The sequence below is a fragment of the Python bivittatus genome, unplaced genomic scaffold (genome assembly GCF_059951505.1).
Source record: "Python bivittatus isolate LINGU-HERP-01145 unplaced genomic scaffold, Pbiv_v1 ctg000100_np1212, whole genome shotgun sequence".
Lineage (NCBI taxonomy): Eukaryota > Metazoa > Chordata > Lepidosauria > Squamata > Pythonidae > Python > Python bivittatus.
This window is the reverse complement of record NW_028277038.1, coordinates 2400819-2420416: the sequence shown is the minus strand read 5'-3', so window position 1 is coordinate 2420416 and position 19598 is coordinate 2400819. Positions and strand designations below refer to the sequence as shown.

Genomic DNA, 19598 nt, shown 5'->3' with positions numbered 1-19598 from the left:
TCAAGGAAGTACAATTCTATTTTCATTTCAAAATAAACATGTTCTCTCCAAGGAAGTGAACTCCTGCCTTCTCAGTAATAGAGCATCGAGCAAGGTTTGTAAGCCTGTGTTGCCCTGACTTGTTCCTAAATATTGCAGTCCTGTTGGATGAACTATTGTGGCTTATTTTAAAGAAAACAGGGATAAAGAAACTGTGGTTTAGGGTGGTACAGGCATCCAGCCACAATCATATTGTCCTGAACCTCAGGGTCTAAAAAGATCAATCCCAACTCCTGAAAGTGTGCGCCGTACGATCACATTGCTGTGCAAATGAGCAATGCACTTTCTCGGCACCGAAGGCTGTGTTGAAGCCACGCCGGGTGCTGCCTTGTCACGACTCCCTTCAGCAGCACATCTGTCATGCTAATTAGCAGCACGTCGCTTGGAAAAGCGGCCCGTCCCTCTTTCTGCTCACCCCCAGTCCAGATGTTACGGATGAAGGATTCGTGGTGGCGGATTCTGGTGGCTGCAGTACCCTTGTTAAGACAGATGCAGTAAATCCCAAGGTAGCTGCCAAGCCAGGTTTTTCCAAGGCAGTCCAGACAGGAAGGCAGTGGGGATAGATGGCTGTAACGGGCTGTGAGAATAACCTTGGGAGACAGGAGGAAGAGCTGCAGCCAGGGCAACGGTCGGATAAGAGGCAGCTGAGCCCTCGGAAGGAATGGGGCGGTGGAAAGCATCTCGGAAGGGACCCTCCCTAGTTCTCAGGAAAGGAGGAGAGGAGAGGAGAGGAGAGGAGAGGAGAGGAGAGGAGAGGAGAGGAGAGGAGAGGAGAGAAACGCTTTCAGGCTTGCAAGATTCTGTTACTGGAACCTTACAATAAAGGTAGTCTTAGTACTCATGGCTTCGGTTTCTTGTCTGCACTACCTCAAAGGGCTGACAACAGCTACTTTTTTTTCTTTTCCACAAGAGAGCTCAAAAATGTGGAAGTAACCTCTAAGGCAGTTTTTGGGTGCATGTCTAAAGCGCAAGTCTTTCCTCGGTGGACAGACCTCTCCAGGACGTCTGTGTTGGCGGGGGTGGGGGGGGGTGGGGACAGGTTTTGGGTGGCAGTTCAGTGCATTTGGTGCTCCAAGGTGGTTTTGCTTCATGCTTGCCCAGGAACCGAACATCAGGAGCTGTGTTTCCACCTTCCTTCCCCAACCCGATCAGCGCCTCCAGACAGGGAGTCCAATTAAGAACTCTAACACGGGGGGGGGAACTCTTTTCTCCTTACGAGGCGTTTTCGCGCTGCAGCTTCAGAGGAGGAGTTGCATCGAAAGGGCTTTATGGAGAAGCTGTGAAATTTAACGTATCGATACTCTCTTTTTTTGTTGTTTTTGCGAGGAGGGTTTCAAGAATCCACTGCCGAGGGCAAGGGCGGTTTTGGAAGTCCCAGGCGCAAAGCAGCAGTTTTTAAATGTTTTGCTGCGAAGGACCTCTTCCAATGCCTTTCTGGGACGCTCAGCGATCCCGGGAGATGCCGGCTTGCAAAGAGGGCTTGCGCAGGCTGCAAAAAAGGCTCTTGGCTTCCCCACCGTGGGGTTCCTTGGGAGGATTGAGAGAGTGGGTGTGCCAGCACAAGAAGAGTGCAAAAAGCACCAGCGGTCCTGGATAGGGAGTGTGAAACTCTTCAGACACTACAGCGGGATTTGCCCTGTTTAGCCTGCCTGCTCTGCAAAGGGTTCAAGAGACCAGGGGTCTAAGCGTGGGCTTGTTCTCTGTTGTAGCCCCTTGACCACAGTTAGCTTTCGCCAGGGAGGTGCCCTGTGGTGGTCAGGTCTGCCAAACTCTCAGTCCCTTCCTCCCATCTATAAATCATTAAAAAAAAAAATAGGCTACCCCTATCCTTTTAAATAAATAAATAAATAAATAAGTAAGTAAGTAAGTAAGTAAGATGGAAGGCAGCCCACTGCAAAACTAAGCTATTCTCATCGGTGATGATCCTTATCCAACAGAATCCTTGGGGTTTGAAATGTCCTCCTCCGGGGTCCAGACAGAAGTGATCCTCCAGGGCCAGGAGCAGTTTTGACTGTTGGCTCTCAGACTACGAGTCTTCAGGCTGCCATTTTGGGGGAGCGCCCGCAGGCCTCTCTCCATGTGAGCCCAGATACCCCCCCCCCAGTTTTCCTGTGCCTGGGTTTGGTGGGACCTGAGTGATAAACCTCTTTCCAGCAGGTAGGACTTTTCTTCTGATTACTCCAACCAGCCTCCACGTCACTACTCTGTTCTTCTCACCCATCTACCCTGTCCAGAGATTTTAAGCTTGCCTAGGCAGGACTAATCCGCCTTCCCCATAGGTTTGGGTCCAGATTAGGGAACTGGGAAACTCCATGGAGGAAAAGAAAGGAGAATTCGCTCTTTGCTCAAGGAAGGGCCCCCGTCAAAGCCAACTTTTCCACGGATCTCTCTCTTTCTCCGCTTTTCTTGCAGGAAATGTCCGCCTCCGCTGTCGTTTAAGCAGCCTCCAGTAAACGTCTTGGGGCTCGCCTTTCCGACCGGATCAGAAGGGTGCCCGGATTTCAAAATGCTCATAAAAGAATATCGGATTCCTCTTCCGATGAGCGTGGACGAATATCGGATTGCCCAGCTGTACATGATCCAGGTGGGTGCCTTCATCCCCGGCTCTCGGGAGGAGTTGCTTCTCCAGGAATGGAAGCGCACGGAAAATAATTGTAGAATCCGAGAATTGTAGCGCTGGGAGGGATCCCTAAGACCATCTAGTCTAACCCCCTGCAGGAAGGGCAAGGGAGCCATCTCTGAGAAATGGCCGGCCAGCTTCTTTTCAAAAACCACCAGAGTTGGTGAACCCACCACCTCCAGAAACGCGATCTGACTCCTGTATGGACTCCCTGCATTTGGAGCGTAGCGGCTTTGGAGTTACGCAGAACCTCTCTGGCCATTAGCAGGAATGACCCATTGAAGGTGTCCACGGAGAAATGGCTTTTTTAAACCAATGCAATGAACCTTCCCCCATCTCAGCTATGCTTCTTAGGTGCCTGTTCACTTCCACTCAGTTTTTCGCCCAAAGCTGCTTTCCTTTTGAAAAATGGGCTGCGATTATGTCCTCTTCAAATTTAAATTAGATGTTTAAATTAAAAAGAGAGAGGAGGAGGAGCCCACGAACTATGAAATATTTAACAGGAGGCTCACAAACCTGTATTATGAAGAAGAAAAACTCACTGTATTTTAACTAGGCGCATATTCAGGAGCTGTCTTTTCAATGCCGCTCTTGCGGGGGAGAGATCGGCCTGGCCTGAGAGTATTTGTTCGGCATTAAAAATCCAACTTCATATATGCCAGCGACTATTTTTAAAGCTGTTTTATTTCTGTAGGTTTTGCCCGTGTTTTTCTCTCGATGATTTCAGCCTTTGCTCTCAGAAATTCAGTTTTGCTTGCTGCAGATAGTATTGATTGACTTCAACAGGGTTTCATTTTGATTTTTCCTGCTTGTATCTGTGTCCTTGACCGAGCAAACTTTCCCTGCTGGGTGGATCCCTAATGCCCAGATGAATAAATAGTTGGATAAAGAGGGAGCCGGTGCCGAGGGGCCCAAATCTGCCCAGGGTCAACCCTTCGAGGTAGGCCAGGTCAGGAAACAGAGGCCCTAAGAAATACTAGAACTTTATTTTATTGCTATTGGCTGTAATAACAGAATCTTGAAAGCCTGGCAGTGTTTCCCCATCCTGCTCTCATATACCGCAGAGCATCAAGGCAGGGCAACCTTAAGTTTCTTTCTCACACTTTCTTGTTTTCTCAGACTGAGCTCCTGTTTGGCTAACAGTCTCTACCTACCTCCTCCAAGGTCACTTCTCTGTTCCTCTACACCCAGCCCACTCTGGGCAAATCCTGTGACTTGGTGGAAGCCATGGTTAGGTTAACCCCATACCACCAAGCCATTCCGTGACCAATTTGAAGGCAACTCCTCTCTGAATTTGGGGCAAGCAGCCAAAAGATCGTCAGCATCTTTTGCTGCTTCTTCAGACCTAAGAGAAAATAAACTCTTAGAAAATGAGCTAAAAAATCATACTATATAAAAAGACCATATACGTTTAGTTGTATCTCAGGAGCATCGTCCTAAGACGTTGCAAGCTGTGCATCCCGCTGGGATGTTCTTGGAAGCGCTTGCCAGCTCCTTCAGTTCAGATTCCAAGTCCTTTGAGAGAAATCACGGGTGTCTTTTGCAAGCGCTTCAGCCGGGAGAAAGAAGCGCCATCCAGCGGTCTCTCTCAAGGTCCGGAGTGCAAGTCAGTCTGAGCAAGTCGAAGAAGCAAGTCAGTCTCAGCCAAGATCCCGTGTTTCCCATCTTCCTCTAGACAAGGCTAAGGTCTGGTTAATTTTCTGGAGCGGGAAAGAGCACCAACGCCATCCTGGCTGAGAACACACAGGGAGTCCCAACACATTGGAAGGATCTCAGATTGAAGGTGGCCAGGAGAACATGGCCCCCGCTGCCAAGATCTGGACTCTTGACGCCTTTAGCAAAATAGTGTCCAAGCTGGTTGACGTCAGCTCTTCAGAAGTTCAGGCCCTTTTCCCACCCCGTCTGGAGCTGAACCTGGAACTTTCAGCAGGCCACGTAAACTCCTCTGTAGACCTGCCAGTGTCGCTTTTCCTGAATGTGCAGTAATGGCTAACATCTGCTTTGCCCTCTCTCCCCCTCTCCTTAATGGATATGTAATTACGGACATCCCACCACTGTTGGGAGTGACGTAGATGGCCAAAAGCTGCTCAGTGAGATGGAGCCGAGGCTGAAAGCTCTGACTAAGGAAGACAAATGGGCTCCTTTCATTTTTATCTTTTGGCAATAATCACGCCTCCACCCAAGCTATCGATGTCTTGATAGAAATGGAAATGGAGCGCAGAGTACTCTCACGCCAGGCATTAGTAAATAGGTCGAACTTTCCAATGTTACTTTTTTCCAATAAAAAATCCCTGTTGTCCGAACAAACAAAAGTGGCTATGTATTGCAAAATAAATTTATTCTGCTGCAGGATGCATCAGAGAGGGCTTTTCCCCCCTGCAAAAATCCTTCCCCTTGGTGGTGAATCAACACCAGGAGGAAAACGGCGTTATTCCTGGGAATGAGTCATTTGCTTTTTGTCTTGCCCGTGGCCTACACTTTAATGCCGGGGTCTTTTAAAACACTCTTCCATCAGATCCACGAAGCCACTGACCCCGTCTGACGTGTTAGGTCTGAGTTCTAAAAGATGCCCATCAGCTTCCTGCTTCAAACGTGGCCCTTTGCTGGAGCCACGAAGAGGCGTGGACGGCCTCCAAAGGAACGTGGGCGGGAATGTCCTGTAATTTATCTATTGTGCTCTGGACGGCGCAATGCTCTTGCTGATGAACGGGGGGGGGGGGAACGATCCCATCTCGCATTAAATTGATAGGCTCGGTAGGGCTGACCTGAAACTGGGGGAAGTGGTGGTGGGGGAATGGGAGAGCAACGGAGAAGAGAGAAAATGCGTTTTTGCTGGAGGAAGGAGCGGAGCGATGATTCCACGCATTCGCCTTTCGGGAAAGACCTAACAATCTGGCTTTTTTTTTTGCCCTTGAAATGTATTTTCCTTGGAAGCCCTGCTGAGTTAATTTCCGAGGAACCATGCTTGGAATTTCCCCCAATTTTTATTTCCAGGGTATGATTTTGTTATAATTTGTACATTAAAAGGGCCTCTTCAGGGAATGGGCACCGGTTCCAGCAATAGAGCAATGGGGTGAGCTGCTGAGGTGCTCTTTGCTTTTCCCTTAAGTCAGTGTTGTCCAAACTTGGCCACTTTAAGATGAGTGGACTTCAACTCCCAGCCAACTCCCAACTCCATGGCTGGCTGGGGAATTCTGGGAGTTGAAGTCCACTCATCTTAAAGTGGCCAAGTTTGGACAACACTGCCTTAAGTCCTCCAGCAGTGTTAGGTTCTCTTCCCCTCCAGGTTCTTCTCCAACCTCAATTGCCCCCCAGATATGGGGAAGCTGTCACTCCCAGACCTCCCACCCCCAAACTGTTGGAAGCTGCCGGACGGCCCCATCTCGGAGCAGTTACATCCTTCTCAGGGTTGTTTTCATTGCAGGAGGAGAGCTGCGTTTGGTAGCCAAAAACCAAAAGGCCTTGGGTAGCCCTTTCTCTGGCCCACGGATTTTATTCAAAGGCATCAGCTTTCAGAAGCTGCAGCTCCCTCCCTCCAATGCAGGGAAAGGCCAGATTGATGTAAGAATTAAATTGCGATGTGCCGGGGGAAGGATGGGGAAGAGCGGTTGGTTATGCCGACGAGGTTACACGCGAGACAGATTACAAGGACCTTATCAGCTTATTAAGATGGTTATTCATCATAATCAGGTACTATGATTATGGTTAGTGTTATGATTAGCATATTGCGAGTGCTGCTTTCAGTAACCAGGTTCGTGCGTTGAGTTTAAAGGGTTGCATATTATTTAGGAAGTCAGTGACTGACCGGTGGTGGCTCCCCACCGCTCCAAAACAAGAGAATTTTTTCAGGCTTCCCTGCAGATCCTGAAGTTTGAACCGGAGACAAGTGGCTTTATGAGTATGGATCTTAAGCCATGTTGCTAAGACTTCCGCCTTTATTTTCTTGGTCTGCTTAAGCCACAGCGTGTTGATTACCCGTTCGGAAATTCCGTTTGGTCCAAGACGAGAATTGGGCTGAAAAAGCGATTCTGCCCAGCAGGCACGGAGACTAAACTCTTAAAATGCCATCAGTTCCCTGGGACTTTGCCTTCTCTCGCCTTGGCAAATAGGTTTGGATTCCTTCTTTCAGCCTTTTGGGACGGGCAATGCCTCGAAAAGCTCATTCCCCTCGCTAGGATGTACGCGTGTGTTTTCTTAATTCCAAAAGCTGATCAAAAAGCAATTGATCTTTTTGGTACGCTCAGCCATCTGGAGAATGCACATTTTTCTCTTCCGTTTTGGGAAGTAGCAGGAGTTATATAATTGAAGCAATTCATCTTTTGCTGAGATTCTGGTATGTGACACAGATTCTTGTGAATCTTCTTCTTCTTCTTTTTTTTTTAAAAAAGCAGCTTCTTTTCTTTTATGATTACAAAAACAGATTTGATAGTGAGAGCAATCCAGACAGGCATAGGCATGATAAAGCGTCCTATTTTTGAGCACCCTGGTGCTCCATTAATTTCAGCAGGATCGAGGGACGAACTACACATTACACATGCGTTTCAAAGAGGGCCACGACGCTGTTAAAAATTACAATGTTGTTAATAAGAGAAAAATATCTTGAACGGCAGTTTATCTAGTAAAGGAATGGACGGGGAAGAATTCAGCCCTCGTTCTCAGCTGCCCCTCCCAAACTAGTCCATCATTTAAAAAAAAAAATCCCTGACAAACTATGTTTTTAGATATTTTTTGTAGCAGGATAAGCAAACTTGAGGCTTTGGGGATCCATTTTTTTCCCCTAACTAGAACGTCAAGATTTATCAAGTGGGGTTCAGCGCAAAATGCTGGCACAAGGCAGATATATTCTTCATAGAATAAGTCCCTCCTAAGAAAGATGATCTTTCACCGTTTTTCTGGGGCTTTCTGGCAAAACATAATGTGATTTTTTTAAGGATTTGCAGAATCCGTGTTTCCTATAGAAGTTGTCGCCTTTGGCTTAGAGGACAAGATGGTGATGATGGTGATGATGATTTGATGCAGAGAGCCCTAAATCCTTCTGAGGTGCTTCCTTTCTTCCCCATTGTTACCCCCGTTCTGAAGCCATCCGAAGAGTTTCCAGCTTCCCAGGAGAGCTGGACGAAGCTCCTCCAAACTTGGGCATCAATGCATGCGTCTCGAAAGCCTGCTGTTTATCTATGTTTTTGGAGAAATATGGCAAAGCTTGTCCAGATGGCTTCCCATACTCAAGGCTGGGAAAAAAAGATCTCGTCCTTGTGAGGTTGTCCAGATGACTAGTGCCGTGTTTCGTAGCCATCTGCTCTGAGCTCCCCCAAGGTGGTGTCGTGAAGGAAGTCTGCTTGTCTTTCTCTCGCTTTACATGCAACTCTGCCTCGCCAGCTCCCAAACCCGTTGGTTGTCCGCTGCAGCTGATTTCCACTGGCTGGGATTGACCCACGCCATCTGCCGCTGCTCTGGGATGGAGGGCTGGAAGGACAGCCATACCTGCAAAAGGTTACAAGCGTCACACGACAGCTGCACTTCTGCTTGTAACGGAGAAAACAGTTTCTTGGGCCAACCGGACCACCGCTGGTGGCCAATTGTGGAGCACAAAATAGTTTCCAGCTCGAAATTTAGAAGCTGGTTGGTTCCTGAGTATTATCTGTCTTAATCTGTTTAGCTGACTGGCTGTTACCGGCAACTGCAATTGCTGGAAAACCACTCTGGGGAAGGTTTGCTATCTTCAGCCCCTGGTTATGGGCTTCCATGGGAACATTGGCTGCTGCTGGTGCTATTGCCAGTTCATGTCTGTAATATTACAGACCCTCGGTACAGCCTTCCTCCGCTCTGATGTCCTCTGTCCTTCGACTCCCACCTTCTCCAGAGCAGCCCTCTCAAGCTGGAGACGTGGGTTACGTTTCCATTTAAATGACACAAATTATTTCTGAAGGTCCGGCTGATACCTTTAAATGCAGCCAGGCATCTCTCTGTTTTATGAGCGTGAGTCATCCCTTTATCCAAGGGAATGTGAAAAGGAACCCCCAGCACAATACATTCATCTTTCTTTTTTAAAAAGATGAGCTTCATCAAAAGCAGTCTGTTCAAACTGGGTTGGAGGACTGCTTTAGTTTTAATCAAATTGGGTGCTGCCCCAGTTTGTTCCAACCAACCTCCCCACTTCAAATGTACCCTTATCCACTTCTCCAAAGCTGAACATTTTGGACAGGCCCAGATTTCACTGGTGAGATCATTTGATCTGCTATTAACACTAACGCTTTGGTGCGATACACACCGTCTGAACGGTGGGGTTGGCGAGGCAATTTCATTGCTATGGATACACATTTTATCTATCTATCTATCTATCTATCTATCTATCTATCTATCTATCTATCTATCAATTAAATTTGTCAATGCCCATCTCGTTAAAAAACAATGCTGTAGCTTAGGATGCTGGCGGTCTGGGTCAATACACGGGAAAGTCGAAACAGCAAGTGGGAGTTGGGTTTTCAATACTCATCCGATTCTCCTCCTCTGCCATGAAAAAAAAAGGGGGGGTTAGCACTGAAGCCAAACTCTTGAATCAGCTTATGATGGAAGTCAGATATTTTCTATTTTGAAATGTTGAGATTGGTTGGTCTGTCCCACCCTTAGAACTCGGGAAGGGATAGAAGACACCCGTGTGCAACATCCATAAAAAGCAAAATTTATGGCCAGGTCTTACAAAATATTCCTACAAGGCCTGGACCTTATTTGATGTCCCACTGAGATCTTCCCTTCTCCAAGGAGCTTTTTGTGTAACTCAAATGGCTGTGTTTTGAGCTCACCACAACCTTGCAATTTACATCCGAGAGAGCAAAAATGATTTGTCAGAAGGAGAGTAAATTAGCAATACGAACACTCTTTGGGAATCATCACACATATACCAAAGCGTGATGCTGGGGTGGAAGCAGTCGCATAGCTACCAATTATCTCAAAATGACAGCCCTACGTGGATGATTCTGAGATACTTCAAGTCCCACGAAATAGCCAGGCTTAAAGAATTCCTAGTCTTAGCCAATATACTTGACTGAAACCTGACGGCGCTGCGGACAAGTGGCTTCAGATGAATTGAATGTCAGAGCGAATGATGCAGAAGGAGGGTTGATAACATCTCATCACAGAGAGACGGAGCAGGATGTCAGGGTAGAACCTCTGTGAGAAACACTGGCCCATGTTTTGGGGTCCTGCCTCTTCTAAAAAGACATCTATACCCATCCCCTTCCCCAGACGCTCCAGACATCTTTTGATCAAACTATCGATGCCTGGAGAAAGGCTCCAAAAATGGCAAGTAAGAAAACCCTTTGGGCACCTCCCTGGGCACATCATTGTTGCCCGGAGAAGCAGGAAGGGAGAGAAATCAGGGGTCTTCCCTTTCCTTCTTACCGATGACTGTATTTTATATCAATATTTTGACATTTCACATCACTTGTATATATATATATATATTTTTTTTAATTATCTGAAGCAGGAGGGTCCACTTGGTGTGGTCAAAAAAGTCCAGCTGGTGCAATTGACGCTCTGCCTGCTTCTTACGGGCCATGTGCCCTCCAGATGCCCCTAATCCAAAGCAAGGCAATCAGTTTTGGATGCCACTGAGCAAACTGGAATATACTGATTCATCGATTCAGGTCATTCATCTGCAGGCAAATGACTGAGAAGTTATGTTTACCTAGAGAGCGAGGCCTGTAAGCATCCGTCGCAAATCAACCCTGCCTTAGTGGCGGGTAATTCTGTCAAAAACCATTAGCAGCTTTACGCCCTTGCTTAATTACCACGCTCCGCTAAAAGAGCTTGCATTCCCAGCTAGGTGTCTGCCACGTTCCCATTTCTTGGTGCGGTAAGATGCTAGACTTCACAAATCTTGCCACTGTGACAAGCACACCCTGGCGCTGGTGTTCCTCGTGGCTGGTCGCCGCTCTGTTTTGCTGCGAGCAGAATTTCAGACCGTTGCACGATCCAGCCCGAGAAAGAAGGGAGCCAGTTTTTCAAGCTGGAAACAGAACCCATTTTTAACGATGCAATTTTATTTTGAATTAGGGTCGGGTGGTTTGTTTTTGATCTTCTTGGGAGTAAGGATGTGAGACAGCCTGCATAACACGGGATGGATAAGTCCTGCTGGGATTTGAATGTGTACTGTCGCTTGTTTAGGCAAATCAGGACCTTTCAAATTAGGAATATAGTAAATGAAGAAAAAGGCAAAGAATGCAAAAAAAGGGCAGAGGTTTAGACCAGTGTTTTCAAACTTGGCGATTTTAAGATGCGTGGACTTCAACTCCCAGAATTCCCCAGCCAACATGCTGGGAAATGCTGGCTGGGGAATTCTGGGAGTTGAAGTCCATGCATCTTAAAGTTGCCAAGTTTGAAAAACACTGGTTTAGACCAGGGTTCCTCAATCTTGGCAAATTTAAGATGGGTGGACTTCAACTCCCAGAATTCCCCACCCAGCAAGGCTGGCTGGGGAATTCTGGGAGTTGAAGTCCACCCGTCTTAAAGTTACCAAGGTTGAGGAACCCTGGTTTAGATAATTTGACATAATGGAGAACTCTTCTTAACTGGACTTACAATGCTATCCTAATTTGGATCCTGGTTACTTGTAGGAATGCTTTAATCCAGAATCTACCTGCCTGTGTTCTCAGATCTATATCTGAAATCCTTTATTTATAAGTGTTATTATATTGGTTTCTGCACTCACTCCAAGGAAGCATTGTACGACAGGTTTCATCCTTGTATTGGGAGTCATCAGGCATATGTCTTACAATATGGTAGCCTCCATATCTTATGTCTTATGTATATAACCAACTCTTTACTGGATTTGAACTCATAGCATCTATCTAATTTGGTTGATGGATATGAAGAATAGGGCTGTTTGAGTAACAGCTTCCAGTTCTGTTCCAATCGACGCCTAGGACGTTTCTGCAAATCCTTTGCAGAACATAGGGGAACCCGTTGGGTTACTGCCGAGATGTCTACATGAGAAGAGGAAGTATTCCCAAGTGGATATGTTCAGGACTTTCTGCTCCAGTTTCTGTCCATCCAATAAGATATGTGTAAGGAGAGGTGTTGGGTCTGTGATCTTAGATCAGTGTCTCTCAACCTTGGCAACTTTAAGACACGGGTACTTCAACTCCCAGAAGTCCCCAGCCAGCACTGAGTCTTGAGTGGGGTCCTTTGGCCTGGTGGAGATGGAGGTCGTGATGATGATGAAGATGTTTTGTACTCTATTACTACTTCTTGTAATCGTTGCACTGCGCGTACACCGCTGAGCATCCTTTGTGATTGCAGCAGGCTGTAAGCCTAAATAAATAGTGTGAAAATAACAAGTGAGGGGGATGCAAATTTGCGGGGGCCGAAAAGAGACCTTGGGGGCAAGGAAAGGATCGTTCCACCCAGGGACTCCAGATTTTGTCTTCTCACTTGTCACTCCTCATCCCCAGCCCCAAAAGGAACAATGTGCTGTGTAACGCACGCAGATCAATCTATTGTATGGAGTGATTTCTCGTATAGTGTCAACTTGCTCACTTATACTGCAATTACAATGACAGTGGAATGATGGCATATAAATACAGGAGAGAAAACAGCCTTGACTAGAAGTAAAGCTGGATAGAAAAGCGGGGATTCAGTATTTAAGAATAAGACATTATGAGTAGTGTACACTTGACGTCATGATTTTTACCATCTTAGGCTGTGCTTCCTTTACTTCCTGGCTGGAATAGGTGCTTTGGGATGGGGCATTGTGGTTCTTAAGAATAGGATCCACCCAGCTTTCTTCCATTCAATGTTTAGGTGGACGCTAAGGGTGAGCTTAATTCTACCCTTCAAAAAAGCACGACTTCACATCTGGGTTTCAGAACAAGGAGCTCACTTCAGTTCTTCCCTGTGTGACTTCCCACTTGATAAAGTAGCAGCTTGAACGTGACTGAAGGGTCACAGCAGAGGTGTGGCCCTCAGATGTTTCAGAACTACAATTACAACTCAGCGTTCCACTTGTGAGAAATGCTGGAAATTGTGGTTCTGCAATGTCTGAAGGCCTTAGGTCAGTGTTGTCCAAACTTGGCCACTTTAAGATGAGTGGACTTCAACTCCTAGAATTCCCCAGCCAGCCATGGAGTTGGCTGGGAGTTGAAGTCCACTCATCTTAAAGTGGCCAAGTTTGGACAGCAGCTCACCCCATTGCTCTATTGCTGGAACCGGTGCCCATTCCCTGAAGAGGCCCTTTTAATGTACAAATTATAACTCATCTTAAAGTGGCCAAGTTTGGACAAAACTGCCTTAGGTCTACAGATAGCAAATGTCCCAGTTCAGTCTTTAACTTTTCCAGTCTACACACAAGAGAAAGAACCCGTGTGGAGTTTTGGGTAACTACACAGGCTCAGAGCTGAGAGTCTGACTTGCAATTACATTCTGACGTGAACTTAAGAGTTGGTCTACTAGTAGTGTAAAGGAATTGAGCAAGGGTGGAGTACTGTAGAGAGGATGATCTAACCCAGAAGTGTGAAACGTAGGGAAGACGCATTTGCTCGTAAGATTTAGAGGCTATTATGGTAGATAACAGATTGAGCAACATGCTAGTTATATGTTGGTCATGGCATTTGAAATCAGAAGACACCTGGTGTTGCATCAACACAACTGTTGTTTCCATGATATTTGGAAGGACTTTACTGCCCTCACCAGCTGATTCTTGCTGATTATTTTCTCTCGTGGAGGCCATCAACTCTCAAGCTGATGCCTAGAGCATTTTTTTCCAAATATACAGGGCACAGATGTTCCTGTTGACCATGATAATTTAGGAACGCAATGTGTGAAGATCAACAACTGGGGAAGAGTTTGGCCTCTGCTTTTTATACCTCAATTCCTAAGGAGGTCCGTCTTTTCACAAGTCTCCTGTCATCCTCTCAAAACATCAGAGTCACCAAGCTGAGAGTCTTTGCTTATTTGAGCCTGTTAAAGTCCAAGTGATGACTTCCCTATTTATAGGCAAACTGAGTGACAATGTGTTGCTATCAGTTTCAGATCAAATCAAAATCTTTTATTACGACGATAGGTCAGAAATGCTATCAGTTTACTGGATTAGGTCGGTAGAAACCTGTACTTTTCATCTGGGGTAAAATGCCGCCCACCAATCCGTGGAAACTTGGCTATCCCTGAACGTCTCTAACCAACATTAAACGAGAGAACTGCCTTATTTTATAAGAGTCTAAATCAGCATCCCCCAAGCCGAGGTCATCCTGATCTTTTGGGACTACAGTTCCCACAATTCTTGGCCGCTACAGCCAACTAATTAAACCATACACTAGAGCCACTCTGTATGGATGAGGATTCTGGTTGCAGGATCAGCTATCCAAAATGGGGGGGGGGGCATGCCATGCACGTGGGAAGGAGCAGGATTTTCTCCCCCCCCGCCAGGGTTTCCTTTAAAAAAATAGTCTAGAACTTAATTTAGGGCTCACACGATGGGTTTCATTTCCATATGTTTTCTTAAAATGATAGGAAACCGTGCCACCAATTCTTAGCATTGTTGCTGGAGGCACTCCAGTTGGTGGGAAGCCCTTCTGCGCGAGAAGCTAAGATGCAACTGAAGCATCGGTTGCTTCGTGCAACATCCTGGAAGCTGCCATTGGTGGCCACGTCCCATCAGAATTTCCCACCTCCCGTCTTCCGAAAGGTCATTCCAGTGTCCCTCATTGACCTGCCTGGGGGCTGTGGTCCAGCTGTTCTTTGTGTCCTGTTATTTCTGGCCACCAGGAGCAGATGACCGATTGCTTGTTTGACATCTACTGGAGTCGCTCTTTCCACAACTGCTCTCTCGCGCAAGATCATGTGCTGAGTCCTGCCCTACGTTGATTCCCCTCCGCCTGGAGATTTATTTCCATAAAAGCTTTTTAAGTGACTGCCATTTGCTCTCATCATCTGGGTTTCTGTTATGAGTCATGTAATGTTATTACTTTAGCTGAGTCCCCATCTGCCCTGGAAATCTAGCAGGAGAGACTTCCCCTCGGGTCTAGATTGTGGGATGTTGAGGGCCACCAAAGTGGGGTGGGTTAAGTTTCTTCCTTTCTTAAGGAAAGCCGAACGTCTCAAAAATCTGAGGAGCGTGCCTAGGGCATCTGTCTCAGGCTGGCACAATTCCTGCCTTGCCAATCCAAGCTCCATATTTTACAGCAACAGCCAGACTTCTTCTGGCGATGAGAAGAATGTGACCTTCAGCAGATCACCTGTTTGAGAGGTGGCTTATCCACCACTATCATTTCCCTCTCCTTTAAAATCCAGCCTCAAGAAAGCATTGGTGTGGCCTAGGACTAGAGAATGCCTCTTAAAGTCCCGGAATCCTCTGCAGCAGGTAGAAATTCGAGGGTTGCCACGTATCCGGCCCTTTCATTTTCACAGCTTGCAGTGGTGCTTTAACAGAAACCGAAGGAATGGTGGCTTGGCAGCCAGGTACATTCTCCCATCGCAACTGTTCAGATTGATTCGCCACAGCCAACTCAACACAGACAACATGTAACGAACACGTAAATGGAGGAGCATTGCTAACAAACAATATTCTTTCCTTTTTGAATGGATTGGTGAATGGAAGATCTTTATTATTTGAGAAGCTTCGGCAGCTTGGGGGAAGTGGGGTGATCACTTTCAGAAGCCTGTTAGCCGCGAAGAGCCGTGATGGACTCCCAGCGTTCCTGGCTATGCTCAGCGTTTTGAGATCAGTAGATGTGGGAACAGTAGCAGCCAATCTTCAAAATAATCAAAATTATTTTGCTGCCCTATAAAAGGGCTCTTCTTTGCGCTTCTTCGTGGCATCCTTTGCTATATTTATTTTTCTACGGAGTTTTAAGTGGCCCTTATATGACTTGGAAAGTAAATGTCCCATTTCTTACACGTGTTTTTTCTCCCCTTCATCATTATTAATCATTCTTTTTGTTAAACATGGCTTTCTCTTCATCTTGTTTGCCTGCCAAAATAAAAGGTCACAACTGAAGTCTTTTTTACAGTCAGTTCATAACTCAGATTTCAGCTTGTCTTTAATTCCCAAAGTGGCAGGCTCTTTAAAAGCACTTATGAAACACAAATGAAAGAAAGGGAGGGTGCAGGAAAATGAAAGATTTTTTTTTTTTTAATTGCTTGGTAAGGGGTACTCTTGTGTTATCCATCCTGATGCTGCATGGATAAGAAACCTGAAAATATTCTTAATTTCCCAGGTTAATTTTCCATCCGTACGAAGGCAGTGCTGAAGGTTCACAAAACGGCATGCGAGTTTTTGAGTTGCCAAAACCTCTTCATCAGGCAGAGCTTCCTTTTAGTTATTGAATATAGCCTGCCTTGTTAAAATAAAATAACCACAGAGCATCCTCCTTGTTTCAGCTTGAACACAGAGTTATATATCAGATTTGTCTCCCCACCTCAACCCCCAAACCTTGGGGATTGTAGTTTGAGGTATGAATGGAAAATGCTGTTACCCCACACAAAACTGGGGCTGAAGAAAGACTCCAACAGCCATTGCACATTTGCCAGTGTGAGCCCTGCGAGGTAGTCCAGACCAGAAGCACAACCGGGAGTGCTAACTCTATTGTAAGGTTACATTAACAGACAGAAAGTATTTCTCCCCTCCTTTCCTTTTACTGTCCGGAAAACTAGGGAGGGTCCCTTCCGAGACGCTTTCCACCGTCCCATTCCTTCTGAGGGCTCAGCTGCCTCTTATCCGACCGTCGGCCTGGCTGTGGCTCTTCCTCCTGTCTCCCAAGTCACTCCCAGAGACCCTGTCATCCAGAAAGCAAAGCAACAGGAAACAGTGGAACTTGCATCCAAGTGTCACATTTGCAAACACCCAGCAGTCTGCAGGCATTATGCTAGAGGAGCCGGTGGCTTTGGGGTGCACCCAAGAGACAAACCAATTTATTTTGACGTCCCCTTTTGAGGACACTTGTGTGTAAAACTGAGGGCTCCCCAACCAGGCGGATGATACGACTGCAGAAGCCCTTCAGCAGTACTGCAGCTTCCACCTCGCCCACGTAGCGTGGCCAGAGGGGTACTAGAAAGCCAGCCTGGGAAGAGGACCAGGGATGGCGCCAAATCCGGAGAGGCTGATCCTGCAGCTGGCGACCGATTGGGAAAAAGGACCTCGAGGCTACCTCCGCTTTGGTGACGTTCAGTTACAATTCTCATGTTTAGCTATGCTATCGAATTTATCCATCTGTCTATTTCTGTGGTTTCAGAAAAAGAGCCGGGAAGAGACTTGTGGCGAGGGCAGCGGCGTAGAGATCTTGGAAAACCGACCGTACACCGATGGCCCAGGTGGCAGTGGGCAGTTTACTCATAAAGTATATCATATCGGTATGCATATTCCCAGCTGGTTTCGGTCTATCCTGCCAAAGGCAGCCCTCCGAGTGGAAGAGGAATCGTGGAATGCCTATCCTTATACGAGGACGAGGTACCACCCAGTGATTTTCCCTTGCGTCTTTACGCCATCGTAGTTTGGCCACAAGCCTCTGGAGTAGTAGGCCAGGATGTGGGGGAATGAGAGCAAGAGCCGAGGCGTGCAGTGGGAAGGGCCCTGGCCTTTGCCGCAAATCATGGCAGAGATTAAAAAAAAAAATGCAAGCATTTGGCTAACTATAACGTCCAAGATGGCTTTGGCGGGGGGGGGGGGCACACAAAAAAGCAATATTTTTGCTTTCTCCAAATCAGCATTTACAAGGCGGCAAACTCGCCCATGTTCTGCCACGTTTGCAGAAAGCTGATGTTCATCTTATGAAAACCAAGGTGTTAATGAATTCTGTGTTACACTGTAAATCCTTGAGGCCTTTTATTTTATTCTGTTTTCTTTTTCCTTTGGAAAACATCTGCCTTTATTACACACTGTATATATATATATATGGGGGGGGGAGAAGTTTTGAGGCGAAGAAGTTTTTAATCTAAGCTTTTTGGCTGCTCCTGTTTTTTGGGGTTTTTTTTGCAGGTACACCTGCCCGTTTGTGGAGAAGTTCTCCATTGATATTGAAACCTATTATATAGCTGACTCAGGAGAGCAAGCCAACGTCTTCAACCTTTCCCCTGCAGAGAAGAGGCAGACTGTTCTGGGTGAGTATGGATTTTTCTCCAAATTTTAATTTCTATCTTTCAGTTGCTAGTGTGGGCAGACATGTGGGTCCCTGTGGCGCCTTTCTACGATCTAGGACCGTTGTAATGTTTTGGAATTCAACTCTCATGTTTTCAGCACCCCTTCCTCCCTCCCTCCCCCCATCTTCTCTCTCTCTCCTTCCTTCCTTCCTTCCTTCCTTCCTTCCTTCCTTCCTTCCTTCCTTCCTTCCTTCCTTCCTTCCTTCCTTCCTTCCTTCCTTCCTTCCTTCCTTCCTTCCTTCCTTCCTTCCTATTTAAGGCTAAATATAGGTGTTTTATTAATTCCCATGACATTCCCAGGAAAGCTCTCTGCAGATCTTGGAGGCGGAAAGGGCAGTCTTGGGCCTTTAAAAAGTAACTCAGATCTCCCAGAGAAAGTTGTGGTTATTTCAATGTGTTTGCAAATGCGAGGCCTTCAGAGTCTCAAGGAAAGGTGTCTGCACGGTCAGCCTTCACATGCAAATATCGACAAAACAAGGGCATTCTCTGTTGCATTATTCAGATATAATTACTAGCTGTGAAGGAGCATTCCTGCTAGAAAATGACTTTGGTGTTGGGGGATATCTGTGGTTTCTTTCTTGAGAATGGACCCAGGACTACCCAGAAAGCAAAGCTAGCCTGCATTTACATGCCTAGGGCACCCGATTCGCACGTTTGTTCTTGCCAGGGACGGCAGATTCCTTCCTCACACGCACAGGTTGTTCCCACCCCAGTGCTTGCTGGCCGAGGACTGTCTACTCCCTGGCCAAACCTTTTGGCTCTTCCAGCATCTGTCTTTGGCTTATTTTGCTTAGGGATTAACCAGCCCTTCCGGTACTTCTGGAATTGCATCTCAGCCCTTTAAGCTTTTGTGCAGAAGGGCAAAGAACTAAGTTTCTACATCCCGGCTCAAGGAAGAGCTCGTAGACTCCTGGAAGAATGGTTCCCCTCCTCTTTGAACAGTCCAGATGTCCTTACTCACCATCTAAATTCATCATTCAGGATCCCACCCCTTAGCTGGGGTGGTATCACAGGTGGTGAGGAACCCCAAGCATTGCTGGCATCCAGAACTCGACATGATTATTTTGACAATCGTCACCTCCCCCTCCTTTTCTTTAAGGGGAGGGGAGAAACCAGCATTGCACGGGTAGAGTGTTCTTGGTGAACGCTGGTGGACATTTGGGGCAGGAGAGCATCACGTTCTCCATAGACACACCTGCAGTGGAGAGGGTGGAGTTTGCCTTCTTCTCATGTCACCAAAGCAGGTTAGCCAAATCTCTGGAACTAGGTTAGAGAGTTACTCTTTCTCATTATAAACCACACCCAATTAACACCAGCGCAGTAATGAATCTGTAAGGGCTGACGCTGGCAAGGTCAGAATCAAAGGACGCGAGGCCATACAAGTTGTTTGCAGTAACCATGCATGAGTGCTAATCACATCGTTGAGACCTGAGTGACATTCAGTCCTTTATGATGAAAAGGGGGGGGGGGGTAGGATTTGAACCTGGGTCCTGCAAGGTGGAGGGCTCAAATCCTAGAGTTCGTGAGACCTAGTGGTGTTGGTTGTTAAGGGTTTTTCCAGAACTCCTTTCTCATCCCACGCCGGAACGAGGAATTCAATGCATGTGTGCCTGGAATTCATAGACCACTTAATTCTCCCAAGAACATTTAATGGAGATGCTAGAACGTTTTTTAACCTGAAATTTAAATGTCCCCTGACATCAGTTCTGAGATGCAGGCTTATTTTAAGAGAGCTGTTAAATTAGTTCTACTACATTTCTTCTCTCCTCTATACTCTCCCTCCTGCCCAAACTAAAAAAGGTAGAACATTTCG

At 46.6% G+C, this 19598-nt stretch overlaps 1 protein-coding gene across 6 annotated transcripts in view; it reads left to right on the top strand.

Moving 5' to 3' along the window:
* PITPNM2 (phosphatidylinositol transfer protein membrane associated 2) overlaps nucleotides 1-19598 on the top strand; it is a 98222-nt gene that overhangs the window by 47189 nt on the left and 31435 nt on the right. For all 6 annotated transcript variants that reach the window (XM_088135237.1, XM_088135239.1, XM_088135236.1 and 3 more), the window contains exons 2-4: nucleotides 2452-2623; nucleotides 16882-17096; nucleotides 17625-17746. In XM_088135237.1, the coding sequence (XP_087991363.1) occupies nucleotides 2546-2623; nucleotides 16882-17096; nucleotides 17625-17746 (415 nt within the window). In that variant the 5' untranslated portion in view covers nucleotides 2452-2545. The remainder of the gene's footprint in view (nucleotides 1-2451; nucleotides 2624-16881; nucleotides 17097-17624; nucleotides 17747-19598) is intronic.